The 23,580-nt window shown below is 38.5% G+C and overlaps 1 protein-coding gene across 6 annotated transcripts in view; it reads left to right on the top strand.

Annotated features, from left to right (window-relative positions):
• Positions 1–1,303: 1,303 nt before the first annotated feature.
• Positions 1,304–23,580, top strand: part of SPEF2 (sperm flagellar 2) — a 164,484-nt gene continuing 142,207 nt past the window's right edge. For 3 of the 6 annotated variants that reach the window (XM_072757106.1, XM_072757103.1, XM_026016692.2), the window contains exons 1-3: positions 1,304–1,583; positions 12,832–12,934; positions 19,297–19,549. In XM_072757106.1, coding sequence (XP_072613207.1) covers positions 1,526–1,583; positions 12,832–12,934; positions 19,297–19,549 — 414 coding nt within the window. In that variant the 5' untranslated portion in view covers positions 1,304–1,525. Of the gene's footprint in view, positions 1,584–7,105; positions 7,264–12,831; positions 12,935–19,296; positions 19,550–22,576; positions 22,748–23,580 lie in introns of all 6 variants that reach the window. The other 3 variants (XM_026016694.2, XM_072757104.1, XM_072757105.1) reach the window with 3 other exon arrangements.

Here is a 23,580-nt window from a genome sequence, read left to right as displayed (position 1 = left end):
ATTCACCCAACGGTTGCAATGGGGTTTTACAGCAGGGGAGAGAGTTGGGCCTCCATTCTGAAGACAACAAGGAAAGTGGGAATTGACAGCCAAGGAACAGAGCTAGTGTTGGAACAATGGAAATTCTGAGGGAGATTTATTACTAATAGAACATTTGATATGTCTCACCTTGGAGCTATCCAAATTCGGAAGATCAGATGTTTCTAGAAGGCTCTATAGCAAGGGGAATATATCTAAGAAAGCTTTATCCATGGGAAACATATCATCCGTGAAAAGGCTTCTAAAGGGCACATATGTGCCTAGAAATTGCTGAGGCACTTCTGTTTCTTGTCATCCTGGTAGTATACGTCTTCATTTATTTATTTAAGAGAGAGAGAGAGAGAGAGAGAGAGCACATGCAGGTGGGAGGGTGGGTAGGGACAGAAGGGGAGAGAGAATCTTAAGCAGGCTCCATGCCCAGGGTGGAGCCCAACTTGGGGCTCGATCTCATGACATTATTGGAGGGAAATTTTCTTTTTTTTTAAGATTTTATTTTTACGTATCCATTCATGAGAGACACACACAGAGAGAGGCAGAGACACTGGCGGAGGGAGAAGCAGGCTCCCCGCGGAGAGCCTGTTGGGGGACTCATTCCAAGGTCCCCGGGCTCAAGACCAAGACTCTCAGCCACTGAGCCACTCAGGCAACCCGGATGGAAAATTTCTAAATGGAAACATCAGGGCTACGGGGATACTGGCTAAACCGACCTGAAGGATTCTTGCAGAAAGCAGGCCAGGGGTGGCAGAGGTCAAGGGTACAGGGACCTGGAGTTGGATCCATGGGCGGAGGAGGTTTCCCCTTAAACAGCCCCAGCAGGATTCTTGCTAAAACTGGTGCTAGGTGAGGACTGAGCTCAAGTTCTGCTCCTCCAGGAGAAGAGGACTCAAAGGAGCCTCACTGGGCTTTGCACAAGGCTTTGTCAAGCTACTTTTAAAAATAATTGCCTGGAAGGCAAACCTGACCGGAACACAAAGCTCATTAAATAGTCCCCTCTCAGCACAACGTGGCCATAGGGGTCACCCTCCCTGTGAGCGGGGCCACCGCTCCAAGGACAGCGCCTGAACGCCTGCGGGCACTGCACGGGGGCCACAAGCCGCCCCGGGAACCAGCTCTCTTTAGAAGAAAAGCAGGAGGGAAGAGAGTTCCCCTGCGGTCAAGACTCCTGCTCGCTTTCCTGCTGCTCATCCAGGGAGCCCCGCTCAGGCCGCGGCCTCGGGGCTCCGGGGCTCGCCCCCCCCCCCGCCCCCCGGGAGGCCCCGCGCCTGCGCACGTCCCCGCTCACCCGCCGGCAGGGGGCGGGCCGCGGCTTTCCGTGCTCCGCGGCGGGGCTCCCGGGGCCCCTCTTGTCCCCGCCTTTGCCCCAGGCTCCCGCCTGGATACGCTTCCTTAGCAACCGGTTGCCCTGGGCAACCGGAGGACGCGGGGCCGTCTGGCCGGGTTTCCCGCGCGTTCCTTCGCCTGCTTACGGGGAGGCGCGGGCCGGGCCATGTCGGAGATTCTGTGCCAGTGGCTCAACCAGGAGGTGAAGGTGTCCCGGACCGTGAGTGAGTGACCCGGCCCGCGGCCCCGGGGCGCAGAGCCCCGAGCGCGGGTGGCGAGGGAAGGTGGCGGGAAGGCGTCCCCGGCGGGCGGCCGCAGCCTCTGACCTACTGTGCGGCCCTAAGCAAGCCGAGGGGTCAGGGGGCGGAGTTTGCCGGACCCCGCCGTGTGGCCCTCACAGTATTCCCTTCCCCCCTTAGAAGCGTGGTCTTGGCGGGATGAGCACTGGGGGGTTATGCTCTATGTTGGCAAATTGAACTCCAATTAAAAAAATAATAATTAAAAAAAAAAAAAAAAAGCATGGTGGGTTTGCAGGCCAAGGAGCTCTGAAGCCTTAAAGCCAGGTAGGGCACGACTGGGTATGGGGCCCGGGACGAATTACAGCACCTTCTGCGGGGGGTGGGGGGTGGGGGGGCCTTTCCTGCAGCATAAAATAGATCGGATGGTACTTTCCCTACCTAACGACCTTGGAGGGGGAGGTGGAGCAAGGTAATGCAGAGTAGGTTAACATTTACCAATTGTAGCAGTTGTAGCTCAGAATTTACAAACATTAGCTATTTCCGACCACTCTTGACTCTTGGCTAAAGCTGACCTTTAGTCCCTAATCCGATTTTATCCCAGCCGCGAAGTAGCCATCCAAAGTTTCTGACTCCCACAACCGCAGGGGCAATTGTACGTGCCGGCGGTTCCTGGGACAGCCAAGTGATTCCAAGGGAGCACTCTCCTCCAGCTCCGCTTCTTTCTGTGGTTTCTTCAGCACTTCGTTTTCCAGCTGGTATGGTTTTTGCTCAAGGCAAGAGGTTTTTCAGCCCAAATCATTTCAGTCTGTTTTCGCAGAAGCACCCTTGCATAATGCCAAGTTGCTACCAGAAGGACAATAGTGCCAACCCGACCTCAGGTCAACCGTGGATTTGCTGGACCAGTAGTGTTTCTGAAGCAGCAAGATGTTCATTCATTATCAGCATTACGCTCTTCATTGTTGGAGCACCTCCAGTTGCATTTCCTGAGGCATAAACCCTAGACTCTTTGCCAAACCATACTCCACACGCTCCCTGGGAACCGCCATATACTCTTTCATATAATTCTATGATCATCCCATTTTGTCCCTGTTTCTCAGCTAAAATATCCCGATCAGCGTTTCAGCACGATGTTTAGCATTTCTTTAATTCCTTTTTTTTAAAATTCCTTTTTTACCATAGTAGCCAAAGTGCAATATAATTTTAAGTTATGCTCTTCCAAAGAAAAACAGTTACAGATTGCTGAGTTTAATTTGGTTCTTTTACTTGATTAGTAATACCCAGACCCTTTTTTCAAGTCCCTAAAACTCTATTGCATATTGAAACACTTTTGCAAAAAGTAAATAAAATTAATAAGAAACATAACACCAGTACTATGCCATTATAATTGTAATAGTTGTAATTATAATTTTAACCAGCCTTTTGGAATTCGGGTTTTGAGAGGAAGTATTAACTCTTTCTGTGAAGATTGAAAGACTGGAGACATTTTATGTAAGAATTTTAACGACATAAACTATGAATGGAGAATTCCCATGTCTGCTTCCCTGAAGCTGTTAGCAGAGATGGCTGCAATATTCTGCATCCCATTCATTTGGAATACATATTTATTTCTTGACCCTACCAGCTTACTGGAGTTGGAAGAGATAGTCCCTGATGTAACCACATCCATATTGTAAAAGGTCTTTCAGGTTGTAGGAAACACACTCAAATGTGTTTGGAAACAAGCAAGATAGGATCTGTGTGCCTGAAGAAGCACACAGCCAATTGTTGATTCTGGTCATTAGCTAAGACATTTTGTGGTGTGTAGTGGAAGGCTTGGAATGGCTTATAGGAACTATCATGGAAGGACTGTAAGTGACTACAACCTCTAGAGAATGATCTTGGGCAATTTATTTACCTAAATTTCATGATACTCAAAATGGGAGTAATAATAATAGTTCATTGAGTTGTGTCAAGATTAAACGAGATAATAAATGTAAAGCATTTAGAATAATGCTTCGTACATAATAAATGCTCAACCTCAGTTTTCAGAAACTGTCATACTACAATAAAATCACCAGTATGTCAGGATATTTGAACAAGGACGTTTATTGCTACATGAATTGTAAGGACAAAATAAAAAAAATGGAAAACAATCTGAATATCTTTCAATAGTGGCATACTTGGATAAATGATGCTGTATTCATGCCGTGGATTGTTATGCAGTTGTTAGAAAGAATGAGTTAATGCTATAACTTTTGACCTACAGGATATTCATGTTCTTTGTCAAGTGAAAAATAAAAGTTACAGTTTATTGTGATGAGTATAATTCCATTTTTGTACCAACTAGGAAATACAGATACACATACACTCAGACACAAAAACACATTGGTCTATCTGTTTATATTAGTACAGAGAAATATGTGAAGGGTCATATACTAGATTATTGACATATACATGAATCTTCATATTGTTTGTTTTTGTAAGCATAGGGAAAAGTGTGAAAGGATATAAACTAGTGTATTGATATTGATTACCTTGGGTAAGGAGAGGATTGCTGGCTTTTCTTTATACATTGGTGCTGCTTGGCTTGTTGCTTGTATTGCCTTCCTAATTTGAAAGGAAAATTCAACATAGGATTGCAAATAGAAAATCAAAAAAGATCAAACTTCATATGACAAAACAGGAGAAAAGGATGTTTACCATCTTTTAATTGAAATTCATAAGCATCTTATAATGAAGTATTAGGGAGGATTACATAAGAATTATTTTCTTAGATGAATTTTGTAGATAAAAAATAGTAAATAATAATAAATAAAATATTTTATTAGACACTTAGGCACTTATAATAGTGCTAAGCCCTTTATGGGTTTTTATTTGTTTGTTTTTGAATTCTAAAAAAAGGCCCTAGAGGCATTGTCCTAGCTGGAAAGATGAGTAAAAGAAGCTGACATGCTTGGTTATTTGTTCAGGCTCACAACACTAGTGGATCCTAGAGCTAGAATTTGACTTATGCTCTTAGGCACCATGTTGTATACTGCAATTTATAGTGAGGGAATATATTTTTAAAAAACTCAACTCTCTCAATTGTATTCATCTGAGCTCATTTTATAGGATTACTGTTTAGTTTGAAGTTATAAGAAGTACACAAATTCAACCACCCAGGCATGTTGTAACCTAATTCCTAGATGGTAAATGGCAAAGATGGATTTATTAGTGTTTGTTTCAAAATGGTTCAGTCCTGTACTGCTTGCTAGGATGAAGAAAACAATGAGAATGCTAGGTGAGTGCATTTACACTGTCTTGATGAGGCCGAATAATTGTTCAGTCATTGGCAAGGCAGCTAAAGCTGATTGATTTTTGCATTATTCTGAACAGTAGTAGTCAATTTGGATAAAGCATGCTATATTGAATTTCATGTTGCCTGGACTATCCTGAATATCAGCAGTAAAGAAAATAAATTCCAATGATCCTCAATTGAGAACCATCTCCCTCCACTTAATGAGGTTTCTGGGAGTCACCCGAGACTTGATTAGTCTCAACATATGAAGATTCAAAGCTTTGTTAGCAAAGCTAAGGATCTCCAGTGAGTTTAATTTAACTAGACCATATCTTCTAGAGAATAATGCTTATTAGATGTATATGATAATAAAATGTCTTAGAATACAAAAAGTTGCTCAACACAAAATTACATCTGAAATTCAAGCAGTTTTTTTCAAGTATTTGTTTCTATAATGAAAAATAAGTAATATAGACTAATGTTACTAAAAGATTTGTTGTAAAATTCTTCAGGAACTCCTAGTTATTTTAAGAAATAAGCATTGCTTCTGTTTTATGAACCTCCTTAATGAATTTACTACATAAGGAAACTAGCTTTGGAATGTCATAACTGAACATTCTCCTAAGTGAGTGGAGACTTGTATTCTCTGTGTTGTACAGATCAGATCTTTTGTAAACACGGGTATATACAAGATAGTCCATATTCTTTTGGATCCTGGATTAGGATATATTGAAAATTGTAAGTACCTTACTATGTATATTTTAATTGTTTCAATGATCTCAGGGTCCTGGAATCCAGCCCCACATCAGGACTCCCTGCTCAGTGGAGAGTCTGCTTCTCCCTCTCCCTCTGCTGCTCCCCTTGCTTGTACTCTTTTGCTTGCTCTCTCTCTGGCAAATAAATTAAGAAAATATTTTTAAAATAATCCTAAACATTGTTATCAATAGTAACAGAGGTGTAATAAAGAGAAAATTGGATTTGGGACAGTTAGGTTTCTCTATCAATTTTGTAGCATCTGAAATATAAATAATTCTCTCTAGGTCTGCATTTCATGCCCAGAGAAGTAAGAATAATAATGGTTCTACTTCCAGTTATGGGGTAAATGAGTCATGGGATGAAAGGTACACCACAGGGAAAATAGTCAATAGAATTTAATAGTGTTGTGTGGTGACAGATGGTAACTATACTTGGGATGAATACAGCATAAGATACAGAGTTGTCAGATCATTATGTTGTGCACCTGAAACTAATGTAACATTGTGTGTCAACTATACTTCAGTTGAAAAATGGTAAAAAAAAATTCTTTATATTTGGGAGGATATGAAATGAAATTGGAAATGGAAAACGCCTACCACAATGCCTAACATCTATACTAGATCTAGATACTCAATAAATATTATTTCAACTTTTTTTCTGCCTCTTATTTAGGATAATGACTACCATCATGCCTATCCTATAAGAGGCATGTTGTAGCTACTTGTTTATTACATGAGAGTAAAAGTAAAAGTATTGAGGCAAAAGTAAAGTATTATTTTAGGTTGAATCTTACGAATTTGTTCATCTTGAGAAGGTCACCCTGGGTAATTTGATCCTCATCTTTGTGATTTCAGAAGTTCTGTTTTATTACTTTGAGCAGTTTTTTAGAAATTGTTTCATACTAACTGAGATTACATTTTGATTTTATAAATCAAGGTACCAGTTTATCCTGAAGAAAAAGAGCAAAATAACTTATACTGGCAATTGTACATGATGCATCATTTTGATGGGCTGATACACGCAGATGAAGATCAAATTTATAAGTCAGATTTCTCATTGATAATCAGAAATTAGACATTACCAAAAGAACCTTCAAGTCAATCTAATATTTGATATGTTTTACTTCTCTGATCTAGAGATTTTATCTGTAGCTGTGTTAGGTTCAGTTAAATTCTCTCCTCTTCCTCTTCCACAAGTACATGGGGAAACCATATTGTCCAATGATATTTTCCAGTGCTGTTACAACTACAAAAAATTTTAAAGTTACAATATTTGTGTATTCTTCTATTGTTACAGCAAATCTCTATTCTGAATAAGGTTAATTAATGTATCCAAGATTATTGTCTACCTGAAGTGTAAAAAATTTAAATAGGTAAATTGTGAGTTTTAAGAAATAATCTATGTTCTTTGTTAATTTTGTCTTATAAGCGAGTTTCCATAGGTGGCTAATTTTATCCTTTTTTTAAAATATTTTATTTATTTACTTATTTGACAGAGAGAGAGCAAAGGAGAGCAAACACAAGCAGGGGAGCGGCAGGCAGAGGGAGAAGCAGGCTCCCTGCTGAGCAGGAAGCCCAATGTGGGGCTTGATCTAGGACCCTGGGATCATGACCTGAACCAACGGCAGATTACTCAACTGACTGAGCCTCCCAGGTGCCCCTAATTATATCCTTTTATATTAAATCTCACTAGTTTTTTTAGAGAGTTATATTTTCTATTTGTCCCAAATTTTAGAGACATTCGTTATTTGGGCCCTCTTGTGCACTAAATGTACTTTGCTGATTAGGTCAACATCAAACATTAACATTTCGTCAGCATCAAATTTTGTTTTGAAAAACACAACAGAGATTTTTAAATATCTTATTGGATATTTATTTTCATACAATATTTTATAATGCATTGTGGTGCCCTTTTATTGGCCTGTGACCTTAACCATATCATAGACTTATAACTTTAGAAATGAAAAAGTATCTTAGATATCAGTTAATTCTTTTTTGGCATATGGGGGTCATTAAATCATGTATTCAGAGGTTTGTTTAGGGTTTTACAGCTAGGTAGTGGCAACTTACCAGTAGATTCTAGGTCTGCTCACTTTTACTTCATCCCTCTTTTTTTTTTTTTTTTTTTAACTTCATTCCTCTTTTAACCTAGTGTCATTAAACCACACATTTTCCTTATACTCCTTCCCTTCCCTCAGGGTCCTTAGGAAATATATTGTTTCTCATAATGCAACGGATTTTGTCATTTTCTGGCCAGCTCAGCAGCATTTTCCTTGATGAAAATTTGGCTTCCGTTGCCTAGAAATTGAGGCATCCAATCTGATAGCTGAAGGCTGTTGTGTAAATCAATGTCAAAAATGTGAAGACATGAAGTCCCAAGAAAAGAATGCCGCCCAATGTTTTAACCATCAGAGAAATTTAGAATGATCTGGAGATTTTGTTTCAGATAGTAAATCTTGAGAATTATGATAGGATATGATAGAAAGAAGAGGGTTGATCATCCTCTTGTTATCCCGGAAGAAAATAAATTGTCAATGTCCTCCAGCCAGAGACCATAGGATTACACACCCATAGTTGAATAATAAATAATACTTTACTTTTACCTCACTGGTATACTCTCATGTAATAAACAAGTAGCTACAACATGCCTCTTATAGGATAGGCATGATAGTAGGCATCATCCTAAATAAGAGACAGAAAAAAAGTTGTGCTTATTAACTCATGTCCAACAAGAGAAAACATGCCATGGGGAATTGTGGGTCATTCAGTAAGAGGGTGTTAAAAAGGACTTAAACATCTAGGTTTGTGTTAGGTGTTTTTTGAAGAGGGTTTGAGGAAGCAATGCTTTGCTCTGAACTGTACCATGCCAAGAAGCAAAGGGAACTCTATGACTGGGTATCTTAATAAATCTTATCTAGGAAGTAGACAGAATGAGACAAAGCCATAATTGGTAAAAAAAAAAAAATAAATAAATAAATAAAAAGCAGCAAACACTTATATTGACCACAATAGGGGCATTTTTGGTCATTTTTGTGTTTTGGACAGTACTGTTTTGGTCTGAATACAGACATGATTACAGAGGAATTTTGTTTTTGTCTTGGTTTGTCAGGGTCACAGAGTGGCCTTGTCTGGTGTTGGTGTGCTATGAAATTGATTATGTTCAGCAGGAGAATGCCAAGGCCTAGTTGTGAGTGCTGGGCCAACTCCTGGGAACACCAAGGCCTGATGGGGCCAGGTCAGTGCCGAGCCCTCAGCAGCTGCTTTTCTTTCTCTCAAATGGAAGTAAATTTGCTTGGCTTTTCAAATGTGGTTGATAACACAGACTAGATCTTTGCTTTTCCAGTAAAAGAACAGTGAAGACCACTAAGCACAGAATCTATAGGTATACAGACCCTTATTTACGTTTCCGAAATTCAAGGATCTCTTTATTCATTTGGTGGCAAAACTTAACCAGAAATGCTGTCATGCTTTGTTTAGTCTTTATTTCTCCAATTGAAATGTTTTGCTGTAGAAATCAGCTGTGTTTGATTACATACATGTGCTTCTGGTGGGAGTGTTATACCTTTTTTGGACCTGATTGGGGGGGGGGGTCTGTATTTGAATTTAAAGACAGTGTCTAATATTTGCTAAGTATTGAATTACTTTTAAAATAAGGGCATTAGTACTATGGTCATTGAGCTTATGGATTGTGTAATTAATATGACCTGTTATTTTAAATTAGGAAGCAGTGATAATAACAATAAAAATTGTCACTTGTCACTTAACTATACGCCAGGAATTATGCTAAACATTTACATGCAGTATCTCCCTTACCTTGCAAACTAACTCTTTTGAGGTAGAACCTGTCACTCTCCCTCTTTTCAAGACTAGAAACTGAGACTTATATAATTGCCCAGAGTTCAGTGGCTTGTAAATGGACAAGGAATCTAACCCAGAGAATCTTTCTCCAGAGCTTGCGGTATCCTCATTTCCATTGTGGAATACAAGCAGCTTATCTCCTTTATGTGCTTTCTCCAGCTGGTTCAGGGTCATTTTGGTGGGAAGCACATGGGTCATTTCATCTGTTGTATCCTGCCTTATCTGGACCTTACAGAAAGGCCCACATCAAAGATTGCAGCAAAAGAACACCATAGTGATAGGAATCAGGCGTGTGCATGGAAAATTGGAGGCGAAGTTGAGTTGTTGTTGAATGACCTGGTCCCAGATGTAAATTACTTTAGGGCTCAGGATGAAGAATATCACTGGGCTCCCACAGTTTAATTATTTATTGTATTATTCATTGATCTTATCCTAAAGTCAGCCCACCTCTTCTTTCCTGCAGGAAAAGAAGATGGCTTCTATAAGGTGGCCATCATGAAATTAGTCATGGTATCCAGAAACATTTAGTAGGAGGACAAATATAACAAACCAAGGGGCAAAAATAAGCTTTCCTTTGCTTTTTCCTCTTTTCCCTTGTTGTTTCCTTTCCCCACACCCCTTCTATTTTCTCTTTTTCTTTCTCTCTCTCTCTGGCTTCCTCTCTGTCTTCTCATACTTTTCAATCTGTACATTCCTGGCTAATATATGCTGTCTTCATCATCTTCTTTCTGTCTAATTTCTTGCACATAGTCATCTTTTTTTTTTCCTTTCTTTTTTTCTACATGTTTTCTCATTTGCTCTCATTCTTCACTCACTGTTCTCTTTTCTGCTTATGCAGCATACAGGAAATCTGAAGTGTCCTACGCATACGAAACTGCAGACATGATTTTGTACTTGTTTATTTGTAGTAAACTATTTGACAATGAAATAAGTGTTTGCTGTTCTTCGACCATTATATCTGTAAATGCCTCTATTTTGCTCATATCAGAATTGCCTTATTAATATGTAATGCATTTCAAAGGAAGTGGATTATGATTTTATTTTTCTGTGGCCTTTGTGTAATAAACAGTTTACTAAAGGTCATTTGCCTACTACATCGAGGGCGACAGAGCAGGATACAGATATTCCCTGGTTATTCACTGGCTAGACTTCAGGCATTCAGTCAAAGGAACAGCAGATCCAGTGCAAAATCCAGAGGGAGGGAGAGAGGAATGGAACTACCTGAAGGTGACAGAGCAACAGCTTCAGAATTCAGAACAGTAGTCTTTAGACTATTATCCATAGTCTGACAATGGCTGTATGTCAAATGGCTCCTGAGAAAGATAAGAGGAAAATAAGGATGGGGTAGGGAAGAGAGAAGGGGGGAAAAAAACCAGAAAGAAGGAAGCAAAGATAGAAGAGGTGCAAGATGTAGCCAGAGCTATCCATATGGCACAGTAGGGACAATGATGGCAGCTAAGATAAGGTAGCAAAAAAAAAAAAAAAAAAAAAAAAGACCAGGTAGCAGCATTGGTGGCCAACAGCGTCAGGTCTTTAAGGAAAGGAGGAAGCAGAAATGACTCAGGAGGAGAAGATAGCACACCTCTATCCTTAGGATGTGGAAAGAGCCATTTGGATTTCAGTTGCTTCAAATACTATTACTGTATGATGCCGGGAAACACAGTCAACAGATTGTGATGCCGGATGGTTCTGGAGTTCGCCCTAAGTAAATAGAATCAGTGGACATAGTTGACATAATTTTTAACTACTTTTATTATATATTGATTCAACCTAAGAATTGAGGTATTATTAAGAGTATAAAATATTTTGAGAACAAATATCAGGAGAGCTTTGGCAAAATTGTGAGCTGTGTCAGCTATACAAGAGTTGTATTCTTATGATAACATGTAGTATGTAGTGTGCTGAGTAAGGTCTCTGGGCAACAGTGGCCTTGTGGCGACTCACCTCACCCCACCACCCTACCATAGCAACCACACACTAAGTACCATTTTTTTTAAGATGTTGTTTATTTATTAATAAGAGACAGAGAGAGGCAGAGACACAGGCAGAGGGAGAAGCAGGCCCCCCACAGGGAGCCCGATGTGGGACTGGATCCCAGGACCCTGGGGTCACTACCTGAGCTGAAGGCAGATGCTCAACCACTGGGCCACGCAGGCATCCCCCAAGTACCATTACTACAGATCAGGAAGAAACGTTATATCCTTGTAATCAAGTAGCTACCTTATTCCTGATCAAATAGATAAAAGAGGACAATCTGGTGTCAATAAGCTTGCTATACTTCAGGGATATATAATGTTTGGGCTGCTGTTATCTAAAGGACCCTGATAGGAACATGTTGAAGGTTTTGGGAAGATTTTGAAATCATTTGAGAGATGATAGCTTTGTCCTATGACAACATTTATTTTGTCTATCAATTTTGCATATCATTCTTGAATACCATATAACCCGATATCCTTCATTTTGTAAGAAAAATATAAGTGACCCACAAATAAGGACATTTTTTAAAAAAGCAAACTTTATTAACACAATTTTTTTTCCCCTGCACCTATTATTATGTGCTTACTCTGTGGCAGGCATGCTACCAAGCAATTCTCATACACTCCTCTAATGTTTACAAAAGCTCTTCAAGAGAGATATAGATATGGTTATCTATCTAGAGATGAGGCGTTGGGAACTCAGGGAGGGTAAGCAGCTTGCCAGAGGTTGCACAGCTAGTAAGGGGCAGAGGCAAGATTCCAATGCAGATGTCCCTGGCTCCAAACTTTGTTTTCCTCTGAGCTATCTCTGTCATTGTGTGGGACAACAACTGGACCAGAGTGACCTCCAGAACTACCAAGGGAAAGCTTGATTGTGTTTATTAGGCTTTATTTGAGAAGGTGTAGATAGATGATTTTTGTAAACTTTCCATTGTAAAAAAGTTAACATTAAGTCTTAAAGTTTACTAATGTTAGATTGTACCTCTCTTGGCTAGAATATGTTATCATCATCCATAGACTGCCTTGATAACTAAGGTATTAGAGTGTAATTCTGTAAAATAAATTGAAGGCTTTTTTTTAGATCTAAGGTTGAAATAAATTTTATTGCTGTGCTTTGTTTAATTTAATCAAAAGTTGTGTTTTTCTTTCAACATTTCATGTATCTTCAAGTATTGATTTATATTTACTTAAGAATCTTTATAAGGCATGATCTGTTAAGCTCCAATCTTTTTATGTGATTATTAAAGATGTTTCTAGAAGTATTTTCATGGCATTTTGAGTTCAAGTCAAGTTCTGGAGTTTTGCTCTATGTATACATAATGAAAATAATTATGCTCTCTATGGAACATTATAATTTACTTTTTTTATCTTTATGTTTCAAAATTCAGGTCCCAAGTCATTTGCAAAGGCATTTTCCAGTGGCTATCTAATTGGAGAAATTCTGCACAAGTTTGAACTTCAGGGTGATTTTTCGGAATTTTCAGAAAGCAGGTTAGTGAGATAAGTTCTTTCCTACTAAGGGTCAATGCCTTTGGCATCTGGATGGCTTTAGCTCCCAAAGTTAACTTTAAAGGATAGTGAGCCACAAGATTCTTTCCAAACCTGAACCAGCCAACCATACCATTGACATGGACATCACCTGTACTTGCTTCATTGTCCCAGGAGAACAAAGGAGAGAAACTGATATGGCTGTAGCAAGACCTCCTCTCTAGATGGGACCCATTGTTATATCTCCTATATTTCTGAAATCTTAGGCCAAATCACTTCTTATTTTGTTAATTGGTTCTTCTTTCTTTTAAGAGAAATGAAGCAACTTATAGTATCCTGGCCAAAGAAAACCCTGTAGTATTTTTTGTTTATAGCAGCTACCTTGAGATCTAATTCACCAATTGCAATTGACCAGCTTAAAGCACACAATTCAGTGGTGGTAAGCATATTTACATATTCAGTATATTCACAACCATCACCACTAACCACCCGGCCGCTGGTACCCACTAATCTATTTTCTGTCTCTGTGGATTTGCCTATTATACACATTTCGTATCAATGGGATCTTACACTATGTGTATTTTGTGTTGGCTCCTTCCACTTAGGATAATGTTTTCAAGGTGTATCTGTATTGTAGCATGTATTGGTGCCACTTTTTTTTTTTAAGATTTTGTTTATTTATTAATGAGAGACACACACACACACACAGAGGCAGAGACATAGGCAGAGGAGAAGCAGGCTTCCTCTGGGGAGCCTGCTGTGGGACTCAATCCCAGGACTCCGGGATCACGCTCTGAGCCAAAGGCAGACGCTCAACCACTGAGCCACCAGATGCCTTGCTTCTGAATTTCTATTTATTTGCTGAGTAATTTCTATTGGATGTACCACATTTCATTTACCAATTTACTAATTTGTGGATAGTTATTGGTTATTGTGAACAGTGCTATGGGCATTGTGTTTTTACATGGAAATGTTTTCATTCCTCTTGGGTATAGACCTGGGAGTGGAATTGTTGGGTTGCATGATCTGTGTTTACAATTTTGAGGAACACCCAAATGGCTTTCCAAAGTGCCCATATCATTTATTTCATGCTAGTAATGTATGAAGGTTACCATTTTTCTACATCCTCATCAATATTTGTTATTGTCTTTTGATTATAGTTGCCTAGTCGCTATGAAGCAGTATCTCTTGGGATTTGGTTTGCATTTCCCTAATGAGTAATGATAGTGAGCATCTTTTCATGTACTTATTAGTCATTTGTATAGCTTCACTCGCGAAATGTTGTGCAATCCTTTCCTATTTTATTTTTTATAGCAGTTTCAGATTGCCCAGAGATTTCCTATTAACCCCTTGCCCTGACACATTCATAGCCCCCTGCATTATCTACTCCCTGACCAGAGTGGTGCATTTGTTACTTTGGTGAACATGATATATAATGATACATGTTGACTCAAAGTATATAGTTTACATTAGGGTTCATTTTTGGGATTGCGCATTCTATGGGTTTGGACAACTGTAGAATGACTTGTATCTACCATTATAGTATCATACATAGTATTTTCACTGCCTTAAATCCTCTATGCTCTACCAATTCATCTTCCCTTACCCCAACCCTGGCAACCACTGATTTTTTTCTATCTTTGTAGTTTTGCCTTTTCTAGAATCTCATATAGTTGGAACTTTTGACTTCTTTCACTTAGAAATAATGTATTTAAATTTCCTCCATGTCTTTTCATGGCTTGGTAGCTCATTTCTTTTTAGCACTGAATAATATTTCAATGTCTGGTTTACCTGCTGATGGACATCTTGGTTGCTTCCAGGTTTTAGCAATTATAAATAAAGCTGTTGTAAACATCCACATGCAGGTTTTGTGTGGACATAAAATTTCAACTCCTTTGCGTAAATTTCAACTCCTTTGCCTCCTTTGATCTGGGGGCGTGATTGTTGGATCATACGGTAATAGTATTTTAAGTCTGAAACCACCAAACTGGCTTCCAAAGTGGCTATACCATTTTGCATTCCTCCCAGCAATGAATGAGAGTTCTTGTTACATCATCACCAGCATTTAATGTTGTCATTATTTTAGATTTTGGCCATCCTAGTAGGAGTTGTTTTAAATGACAGTTCTTGAAAGTTGCAGAATATGTTTGCATGTGTACTCTTTGTGCTCCAAAGATTGTCCCTGGCCCATAGCTGACTGCAATTATGTTTCTCTACAGAATAAATGAATGATGTCAGAAAGCATACCTGTTTAGCCATAGAAAACTTAAAGCACCATACTGACCAGATGATGTCTATAGTATTTCAGGTATACTAAGCTGACTTTTGTCAGCAGTGCCGTAGAGGCCCTTTGTGTTAAATAGAAAAAGGGGAACTCATCTGGATGGATCTGTGAAGACACACACCTCTGTGAACACAGAGGCCTTTTTATATGCAACAGCCTTGCATCAGGGAGAAGGCTTGGCAAGCTGAGCACAGGGTAAATTCACACTCTTGCCTCACCTTTGGACAGGGGTCTGCCCTGAGTAACATCATGTGTAATGGCCCTGCTTTTCACCCACTGCAAAGAACTAACTTTGTCACTGCATTCCTTAAAGTGAGAAGAGGAACCTCCTTGTTCTGACAACCAAATTCCATTCCTCTTGAATTCTTGGAACAAAACATGATTTTTCCAGGGATACATGGTCTTTTAAAGCAGGATCAGTAAATCCATGGATATGACCTTTGTAGTAGTGTACTTTGTGGGGAAAAGGATCCTTCCTTGTCAAAGCCTATTTTTTTTAGCAGATGTCTAATGCTCAGGCTCATGATTTGGGGATTTTGTCTACTATTTTTACCTTTTTCTTTTTAGTCTAAAATATAAATGATGCTTGTAACTGAAGTTATTTTCCTTAGAAATTCTTAATTCTGAGAACTCATCTAACTCTGAAATAATTATGTTTTAGGGTATGTGCAGTACATCTCAAAGGGTGAAAAATGAGCAGATTAATTAAAAGAATAAAGAGTAGAGGAACATGGATATTCCTGGGGAACAGCTTCTACTTACCTTGTAAAATATGTACCCTTACCAGGTGGCAAGAAGGAGAGAAGATAGGTAATCTTTGGGCAAATAAGAATTATAAGTATCAGATAGTTAATTTAAATAATCTTAAGAATGGGAGCACCTGGGTGACTCAGTTAAGTGTCAGACTCTTGATTTTGGCTCAGGTTATGATCTCTTGGTCATGGGATCCAGCCATGCATTGGGCTCTGTGCTCAGTGGGGAGGCTGCTTGGGATTCTGTTTCTCTCTCTCTCTTTCTCTCTCCCTCTGCCCCTCTCCTGCCATGCTCACTCTCTCCCCCCCTCCAATAAATAAATAAATCTAAAAAAATATAAAATAATCCTAAGAATGTTTTATAACTTAGAGAAATCACAAAAAAATATGATTTTTTCCTCTGTGTCCTAGAACAGAAATAAACAAAAAAATAAAAACTAATCAGCTAAGCTAAGAATCATGGCAACCAAAATATGAGACACAAAAGTTTCATCTCCTAAACCAATAAATAGAATGCTAAAATCATCATGAACAAACATGTCACATGAATTGCCATGAACTTATTAATTTGCTTTTTATGTTATGTATGACAGATTGCTTGTATGAGAAAAATAATACTGTGATCAGATTTGCCTCAAAAGAGATTTTGTTCTTGATTATTATCCTTCCACCTTTTATGAAAGGGAAAACCCTTCCATGCTCAAATTACCAGTGGCATGTTTTTGTCCAGTCAACAAAGCAAAGCAAAAAAAAAAAAGATAACCTCCTTCCTCTCCCCATGCCCACTCACTACCCTCTATGCAACATTACACACAAAATCTGGGAATTTACTATAAGAAAAATGAGTCATCAAATGCTAAAAGCAAAAACACTGCACATAAAAAGAAGACTTTTTCCAGAATGCATTCCTTATTCCCTCCGAGGTAATCATTTACATCATATACTCTGTCTCCAGAGCAAGGATGTCTTCATGGTTTTTCTGTTACAAAAACAACTGTTGATTATCATGCTATACTGATCAAGCACATGCTGTAACAAGAGTGGACTTCCACCAATTTACATGCCAATTATGTTCTAACAATTTTGATTGCTTGGAAATCTGGACTGTGTATATTAAAAACCTCCAGAGAGAAGTACTGTTATACCTGGTACTTCAACCAGTTCATAAGAACTGTTTTAAACCCTAAATGTGTGACTGATCCTTCATACTAACAGGTTTACACTGCATTCATAGGGCGATGTAAAACGAGACGAGAGGAAGTGGTCTCCATTTTTATCGGGTGCAGGGCTATGTTCTGATAAAATTTGGAAATGGATAGTGTTTCCTTTTGGATTTTCCCTCCAGAATTTTGATGCCCTTAATCTCTGTAGCCCAAGGTTATGACCAATTCCAAAGCTCTGACAAGTGACTCTCTGGCCATCTTTTCAAACATGTGTGATGGGCAAGACTCAGGACTTTGTGGATAGGGAGGGCATGAAAGAATAACTGTGATGGAAGAGCAAGAGGGAGTGTCAGGTGCCTGTTCAGGGAAGGCAGGCACAAGTCACTGATCTCATTTACAACCATACTTTTCAAACACGGTCAGCATTACTCTCATCATTTTAGGCAGATATGTGTTATGTCAAACTGTAAGGGCACTTGTGAGGAAGCAAACTGCAAACCTGGACATAAGAAGACCTAAAAGAAATGTTTACTTTTATTGTGAGCTTTCCTGTAGCATTCATTATTTCTTCTCATCCCCTCTGAAACCTGTTTCTCTTTTATTAATTTAAAATATTTTATTCAAAGTTTGTTGATGTAGTTTGATATGCCAAGTATACTTTACCAAATATTTCTGTTAAAACAATAATATTAAACAGAGGAAATAGGATAGTAAATTACTCCAGTTAACTGGAAGAGGAATTCAAGTTGTTGTGTCACTATTTTTGTTGACATTGGCTTTCCTGTGATATTGACTCTTTATTCATATTTCAAAATTATTCATGTAGTCCTTCAGCCCCACCTCCTTTTGTACTGTGGGTTTTTAATTTTTAGAACATGGGCACTTTTAGGCTAGATTTTAGGAGGGTCACAAACATCTAAAAATGGCATACACATTTTGTGTATGTGCACGAGTGTGTTTTCTTTCCTGTGGTACAGGTTCCATGGTGTTCCACAGCAGTATCTGTGATACAAAACAAAAAACAAAAGAGCAATCCCTTGAGAAACAGTATATTAGCAGTAGTATATAAAGTTTAAGTGTTAAGCAACCTCTGCAAACTTATAAAATTTAACTGAGGTCATGAATATCATTGTATCTCACCCAAATAATTTTATAGTTCAAAATGAAGTTACCAAGTGAATAATCCTATGAACAGAAATTCTACCCAGTATGTGCCAACCCCCTTCTTTTCTAAGCTATTATTTTTTTGTGGGGGAGAAGGGTGGGACTTTCACTTATATCTGAGTATATTCAGTATATTTTTTCCCTGAAAATTGTCACTGCATGTTAGGAAGTTAAAGTAAGGAGGAAATAGGCTAAGGGTTAAAATTGATATTTGCTTTTAGTTGGAACACAGAGGCACAAGAATTGAAAATGCATCCAATATCTCTTTTGCCTTCCTGGCCACTGGATTCAGAGGCTTATTTATCAATTTGTCACTTATTATTTACTCATTTGTCCCCCCTCACCCTACAGTGAAACTCTCAGGGCCAGGGACTACATCCTATTCATTTTTGTAAGACTTTAATAAACATTAAAATTTCATTGTGACTCAAAAATAACTTAAAATTAGAAAGTCTTTACTGATTCTTAAACTTTAAAGTGAAGATTATATAATCAGTGTGATTGCATGCTTATATTATTTAATTAAATATTTCTGACAGTGCCTGAGAGGATTGTTGTTAAAGTCATCAATGCAATATTTAGGGCTATGTTTTGACTCCAGTATAATATCATTTAAAGAAATGGAAATTTAAATTACAATTTTGCCTTCTGAGTAAAGTATTTTTCAAAACCATAGTTGTTTTTCCATTTTGTAGAAGATACTTAGGTATCTGTTTTTGTATTGACCTCTTGTGAAAATTCTACAAGCAGAAAAAAAGTATATTTAAGCAGAAAAGTGTATAAAATGAGTTTTAGTTTCACCATTGAAGAGAAATAAACATATGGCGTTCAAGACAGTAGAGAATCTTACTACATTTACATGACTGAGTGGCTTTAGAGAGGCATGGTATTTTGAAAAGAACCTGGGATAACTCATAATATTTGATCGTGATAATACCTCTGATATTTGTTGTTTTTAATTCAATGCCAGTGTCTAATTTTGTAAACTATTTTAATGCCTAGAGTTTCAAATGCCAAACTTAATAATTTTTCTCGCTTGGAGCCGACACTTCACCTTCTGGGTGTGCAGTTTGATCAGACTGTGGCCCACAACATCATAACAGAAAAGCCTGGGGCGGCAACCAAACTCTTGTATCAGTTGTACATTGTTCTTCAGAAAAAGAAGAAAAGTGGACTGACTGGAATAGAAATGCAAACTATGCAACCCCTGGCAAACGTCAGATACCAAAGTATGAAAAGTGAGGCTTTTCGAGATGTAAGTATGCAAAGAAACAGAAATATAACACAGTGTGAGAAAAATGACAGTGACATTGCCTTCACAAAGAAGCCCCATTGGGTGTCTACGTGTCTTATGGATGTAATTGGCCAAATCTGGATTTTGTTTTTATATTAATATTTTCAATTCATTGATCCATTTTTGATGTCTCACTCCATCTAATACACATCGCCAATAGTATATCAAACTCTGTTTGTTCCTAATGCCTTGCTCCTCTCTTCATTTCTGCTCCTGTCACATCTGCTCAGCAGACTGTAGCAGCCTACTAACATGTCTCCTGGTCTTCCGGCTTTCTGCCAGAGGCCAATGGACTGCTAGATGAATCTTTCCTAAATTCCACTTGTACTAGGTTCTTTTGCTCAGAAAACTTCCATTTTATGTGTATCCTGTCTCCAATCTGGAGTGATAGTCAAGATCTTTCATTCAATGGTCTTTCTGTGTTTCTTCATGGTCCTCATCATGAAGTCTTTGTTTTTTCTACATTGGTCAGCAGCTTGTCCTTGAATAGCTCTTGTATATTTCCACTCTTCCCTCCCTTTCACCCAAGCTCACACTTCGCCTCTCTCCTCTTCCTGCAAACGTTTCTCCCTCCACTGGTGTACAACCTTGCCAGCACACATGGATTCTTCCTGTGGGATTCCTAGGGCCCGGGCAATTCTTGCTCTCTGGTATTAACCTCTTGCTGCTGATAGTGTTGGTCAGCTTTCATGATTTATCTGTCATATGGCCTCACAAGTTTTTTAGTTTCTCAAATTTAAGGAATATGCCTGGTGCAATGTTTTGAACATTGCAAATACTCATTAAATGTGTTTTAATTAATTGATACTACTTTTTAGTTGACAATTATCTCCAGCTCCTGTGCTATTTCTTATAGCAAGTGAAGTACATTAGTTTTCCAGGCCTCTAGGATAATGGGGAGTGCCTCGCTGATCCAATGCGTTAAATAGAAAAGGAAATAATTGAATGTTTAAGTTGAATTTCTGAAGACATGATGACATAATGGATGTGAGGGCCATCTCCACTTTCAGATTTATCTGTTCTTAGCAGATGTCCTTATGACATCTGGTAGCAGATTGAGCCCAGCACTATGCAAAGCTGGAAATGAGATTAGATTTACCACAGAAGAACTTGGTATTGCACTCTGCCTCTTTGACTTGCAAGTTGAGTAACTCTGGTCCAATCCCTGAAACACTCTCAGTCTCTGTTTCCCCGGCTGTTAAAACAAGATTGGTTATCTCTACCTCCCTCAGAGTTTGGCTTTTTTTTTTTTTTTTTTAGTTTTAAGGAAGCAATATACAAGAAAATTCTTTGAAAAGGCACAAGTGTGTTGTGTAGTTGAGACCAGCCAGAAACCATTGTGTTTAATGTTGGCCATGGTGACCTTCCAGAGTCAGTCATTCATTCATTGATTAAATATTGACTGGGCTCCTATTTTATGCCAGGCAATCACACAATGATCAACACAAGAAAAATACCAACTCCCCATTTTCAGGAGAGAAAAATATCTCAGTGGGGTAGCATGGAATGTGGTGAGTTGCAGAGTAACTTGAAATGAAGCAGACTTGGGCTTAAACTATTCATTCAAGAAATGTGGAGGGAGAATAGAAGAGAAGAGAAGAAGAGAAAAACAGTGGCTGCAGAAGAGAAGCTCATGAGAAATGTGAGGTTATTTGTTTCCTTTATGGACATAGAGGAAACAGGCAGGATGAGAATAAGAATCAATGGCAGCAGATGACTGGTGTGAGAACCAAGTGAAACCAAGTCCTCTAGGGAAGAAAGGAGGATGCAACTGATGGTTTAGGTGGAGGAGGAGGTATCTTAGGGAAGAACTAGATATGTCTTTTTCTTTGTTATCAGATGGAGGAAAATACAGGTGTCTTACATAATAATATTAATGATGACTAAAATTTATTGGTCATACATTAGTGAGGTGCAAAGCCGTGTTCCAGGTAGTGTGTATACATTGTCTACTTTGATCTTCACAGCAGCCTTATGAGATGGGTGCTTTTCTTATTCCCACTTTACAGATGATGAAACTAAGGTGCAGAGAGTTAAGTGACTTGCCCAACTTACTCAGAGGGTAAAGCTGCAGCAAACCTAGGCAATGTGACTCTAGAAGCCACACAGTTAACTGTAAGCTGTATTCTATCTCAGTGGCTGTTTCCTAGGTTGGGGGGAGGATAATAATTAAGCCAAAGATACAGATACATATTAGAGTAGGAAAGTAGGATGTTCAAGGACTTTATATTTTTGTTGCCTCTGTGAGGATGGAGGCCAGGCCATTTTTAATGTTGAGAAGAGCAGGAAGGTGAGGAACATCTGCTGAAAGGTCCTGAAATGATCTGCAAAAGTGCCAGGATCTGCTGAGGCTATTTTAGAAGAGTAGGACCAAAAATGGTTTGAATAACAGTTCCATCTGAAAAAAAAAAAAAAACAATTTCGTAAGTCTTTAGATTTCGAGGAGATTACTTTTGGATATAAAAGTCTTAGCTAAATACATCAGCCATATTGCTCTGTGCCTCATTTTATAATCATATTTGAGGTTCATTTTCTTATGCTGTTAGATTCTCATTTCCAGTGGCCTGAAGGTTTAATGGTTCTTCACTTCTTACTTGGAAGCAGCTTAAGTAATAGAACTTCCCTCTTATATTATCTCTTACATGTTGAAGAACATTTTTTTGAAATTATTTTTATGAAAATGTACTTCTCTAAGAATTCAAACACTATTCATTAAAAATCAAACTCTGAAAAAAAAAATCAAACTCTGGATAAAAAATATGAAAATGTATGTGAAACTATTTTATAAGAAAGGACTCAACTCATGTTTTTATTGTTTTTGTGTGAATTAAAGATATGAGTGATTAGCATGGGGCTTGAATTTATTTTAATCATCAATGATAATTCATAAAAATTTTATTTTGAAGACAAATTTTATGTGTGCTTTTAATGACAATATAATTTTTATATTCTAATAATGAAATCTTTTGAAGTGCTTTCTCCATTTAGAGACTTAGAAACCTGATACCACGTCAAACTGATTTCAGTCTGATGCGGGTCACACACAGGTTTCAAGAAAAATATAAACACATGAAAGAAGATCTTGTCCACATGCATTTTGAGAAACTTGAAAAATTTCAAAAACTCAAGGAAGAACAAAGATGTTTTAATATTGAAAAGGTTTACAGTATGATTTTTTTTCCAGAAACTCAGTGCATAGTGTATACTGTTTACGATTTATGCCTCTAGTACACATTGCATAAGCATTAATGTAGCGCAAGTTGCATGTTCCTTTGACTCATGCTCCACCTTTCTCTCCTTCACTCTTCCCTTTTTTCCGTCCCACTCCTGCTGTTACCTCTCCTTGTGACCAAGAACAAGAACTACCATTCTTGGAGTGGCAGGACAACTTGATCTCTTTTTAAGTTGTCTGGTAGAAATGAATGCTTGAGATGCTTCAGTATTTGGAGGTTGCTACTAACTACTCTAGTTAAGGCTTGCAACTGCTGTCTCTGCTAAGGGATGTAAGGCGGGCATTCCACCTCCCTGTTCCCTCTTTTGCAATCCCTTGGTCTTCCTGCCCTGCCTCATTTTTCTCATCCTGGCAATGTGGGGTGATTTTCTTCTTGCTTCCCTTTCCAAGCCCCTTAAAAATCTCTTGCCTTCTTTCTGGCCCTTCTTGGTCTAACTCTCCACTGCTCCTCAAATTTCTCTGAAAATCTTTAATGATCTCCTATGCCTTTAAATACACAAGAACATGATGGTGCATGGAATCACTAAAGATTTTTAGAGAATTTCAAGGGACTATGTATATGGAATGTGTAAACTACAGGCAAAAAGAATTATACTTCTTCTCTTTGCACTATAAATCACCTTTTAAATTAATATATTTAGAATAATAAGAAATAAACATATCCTGAATGTAGTCATCCCCTTGTGCAGAGGAAGGGAAAGATGAGAGACAAACTCTGGAAGATCTCATTATTTGCCAGAGAGTAGATAAAGCCCTGGGC

The sequence above is a fragment of the Vulpes vulpes genome, chromosome 4 (genome assembly GCF_048418805.1).
Source record: "Vulpes vulpes isolate BD-2025 chromosome 4, VulVul3, whole genome shotgun sequence".
Lineage (NCBI taxonomy): Eukaryota > Metazoa > Chordata > Mammalia > Carnivora > Canidae > Vulpes > Vulpes vulpes.
Note: the sequence above shows the minus strand (reverse complement) of the source record. Positions and strands in the feature narration are given on the sequence as shown.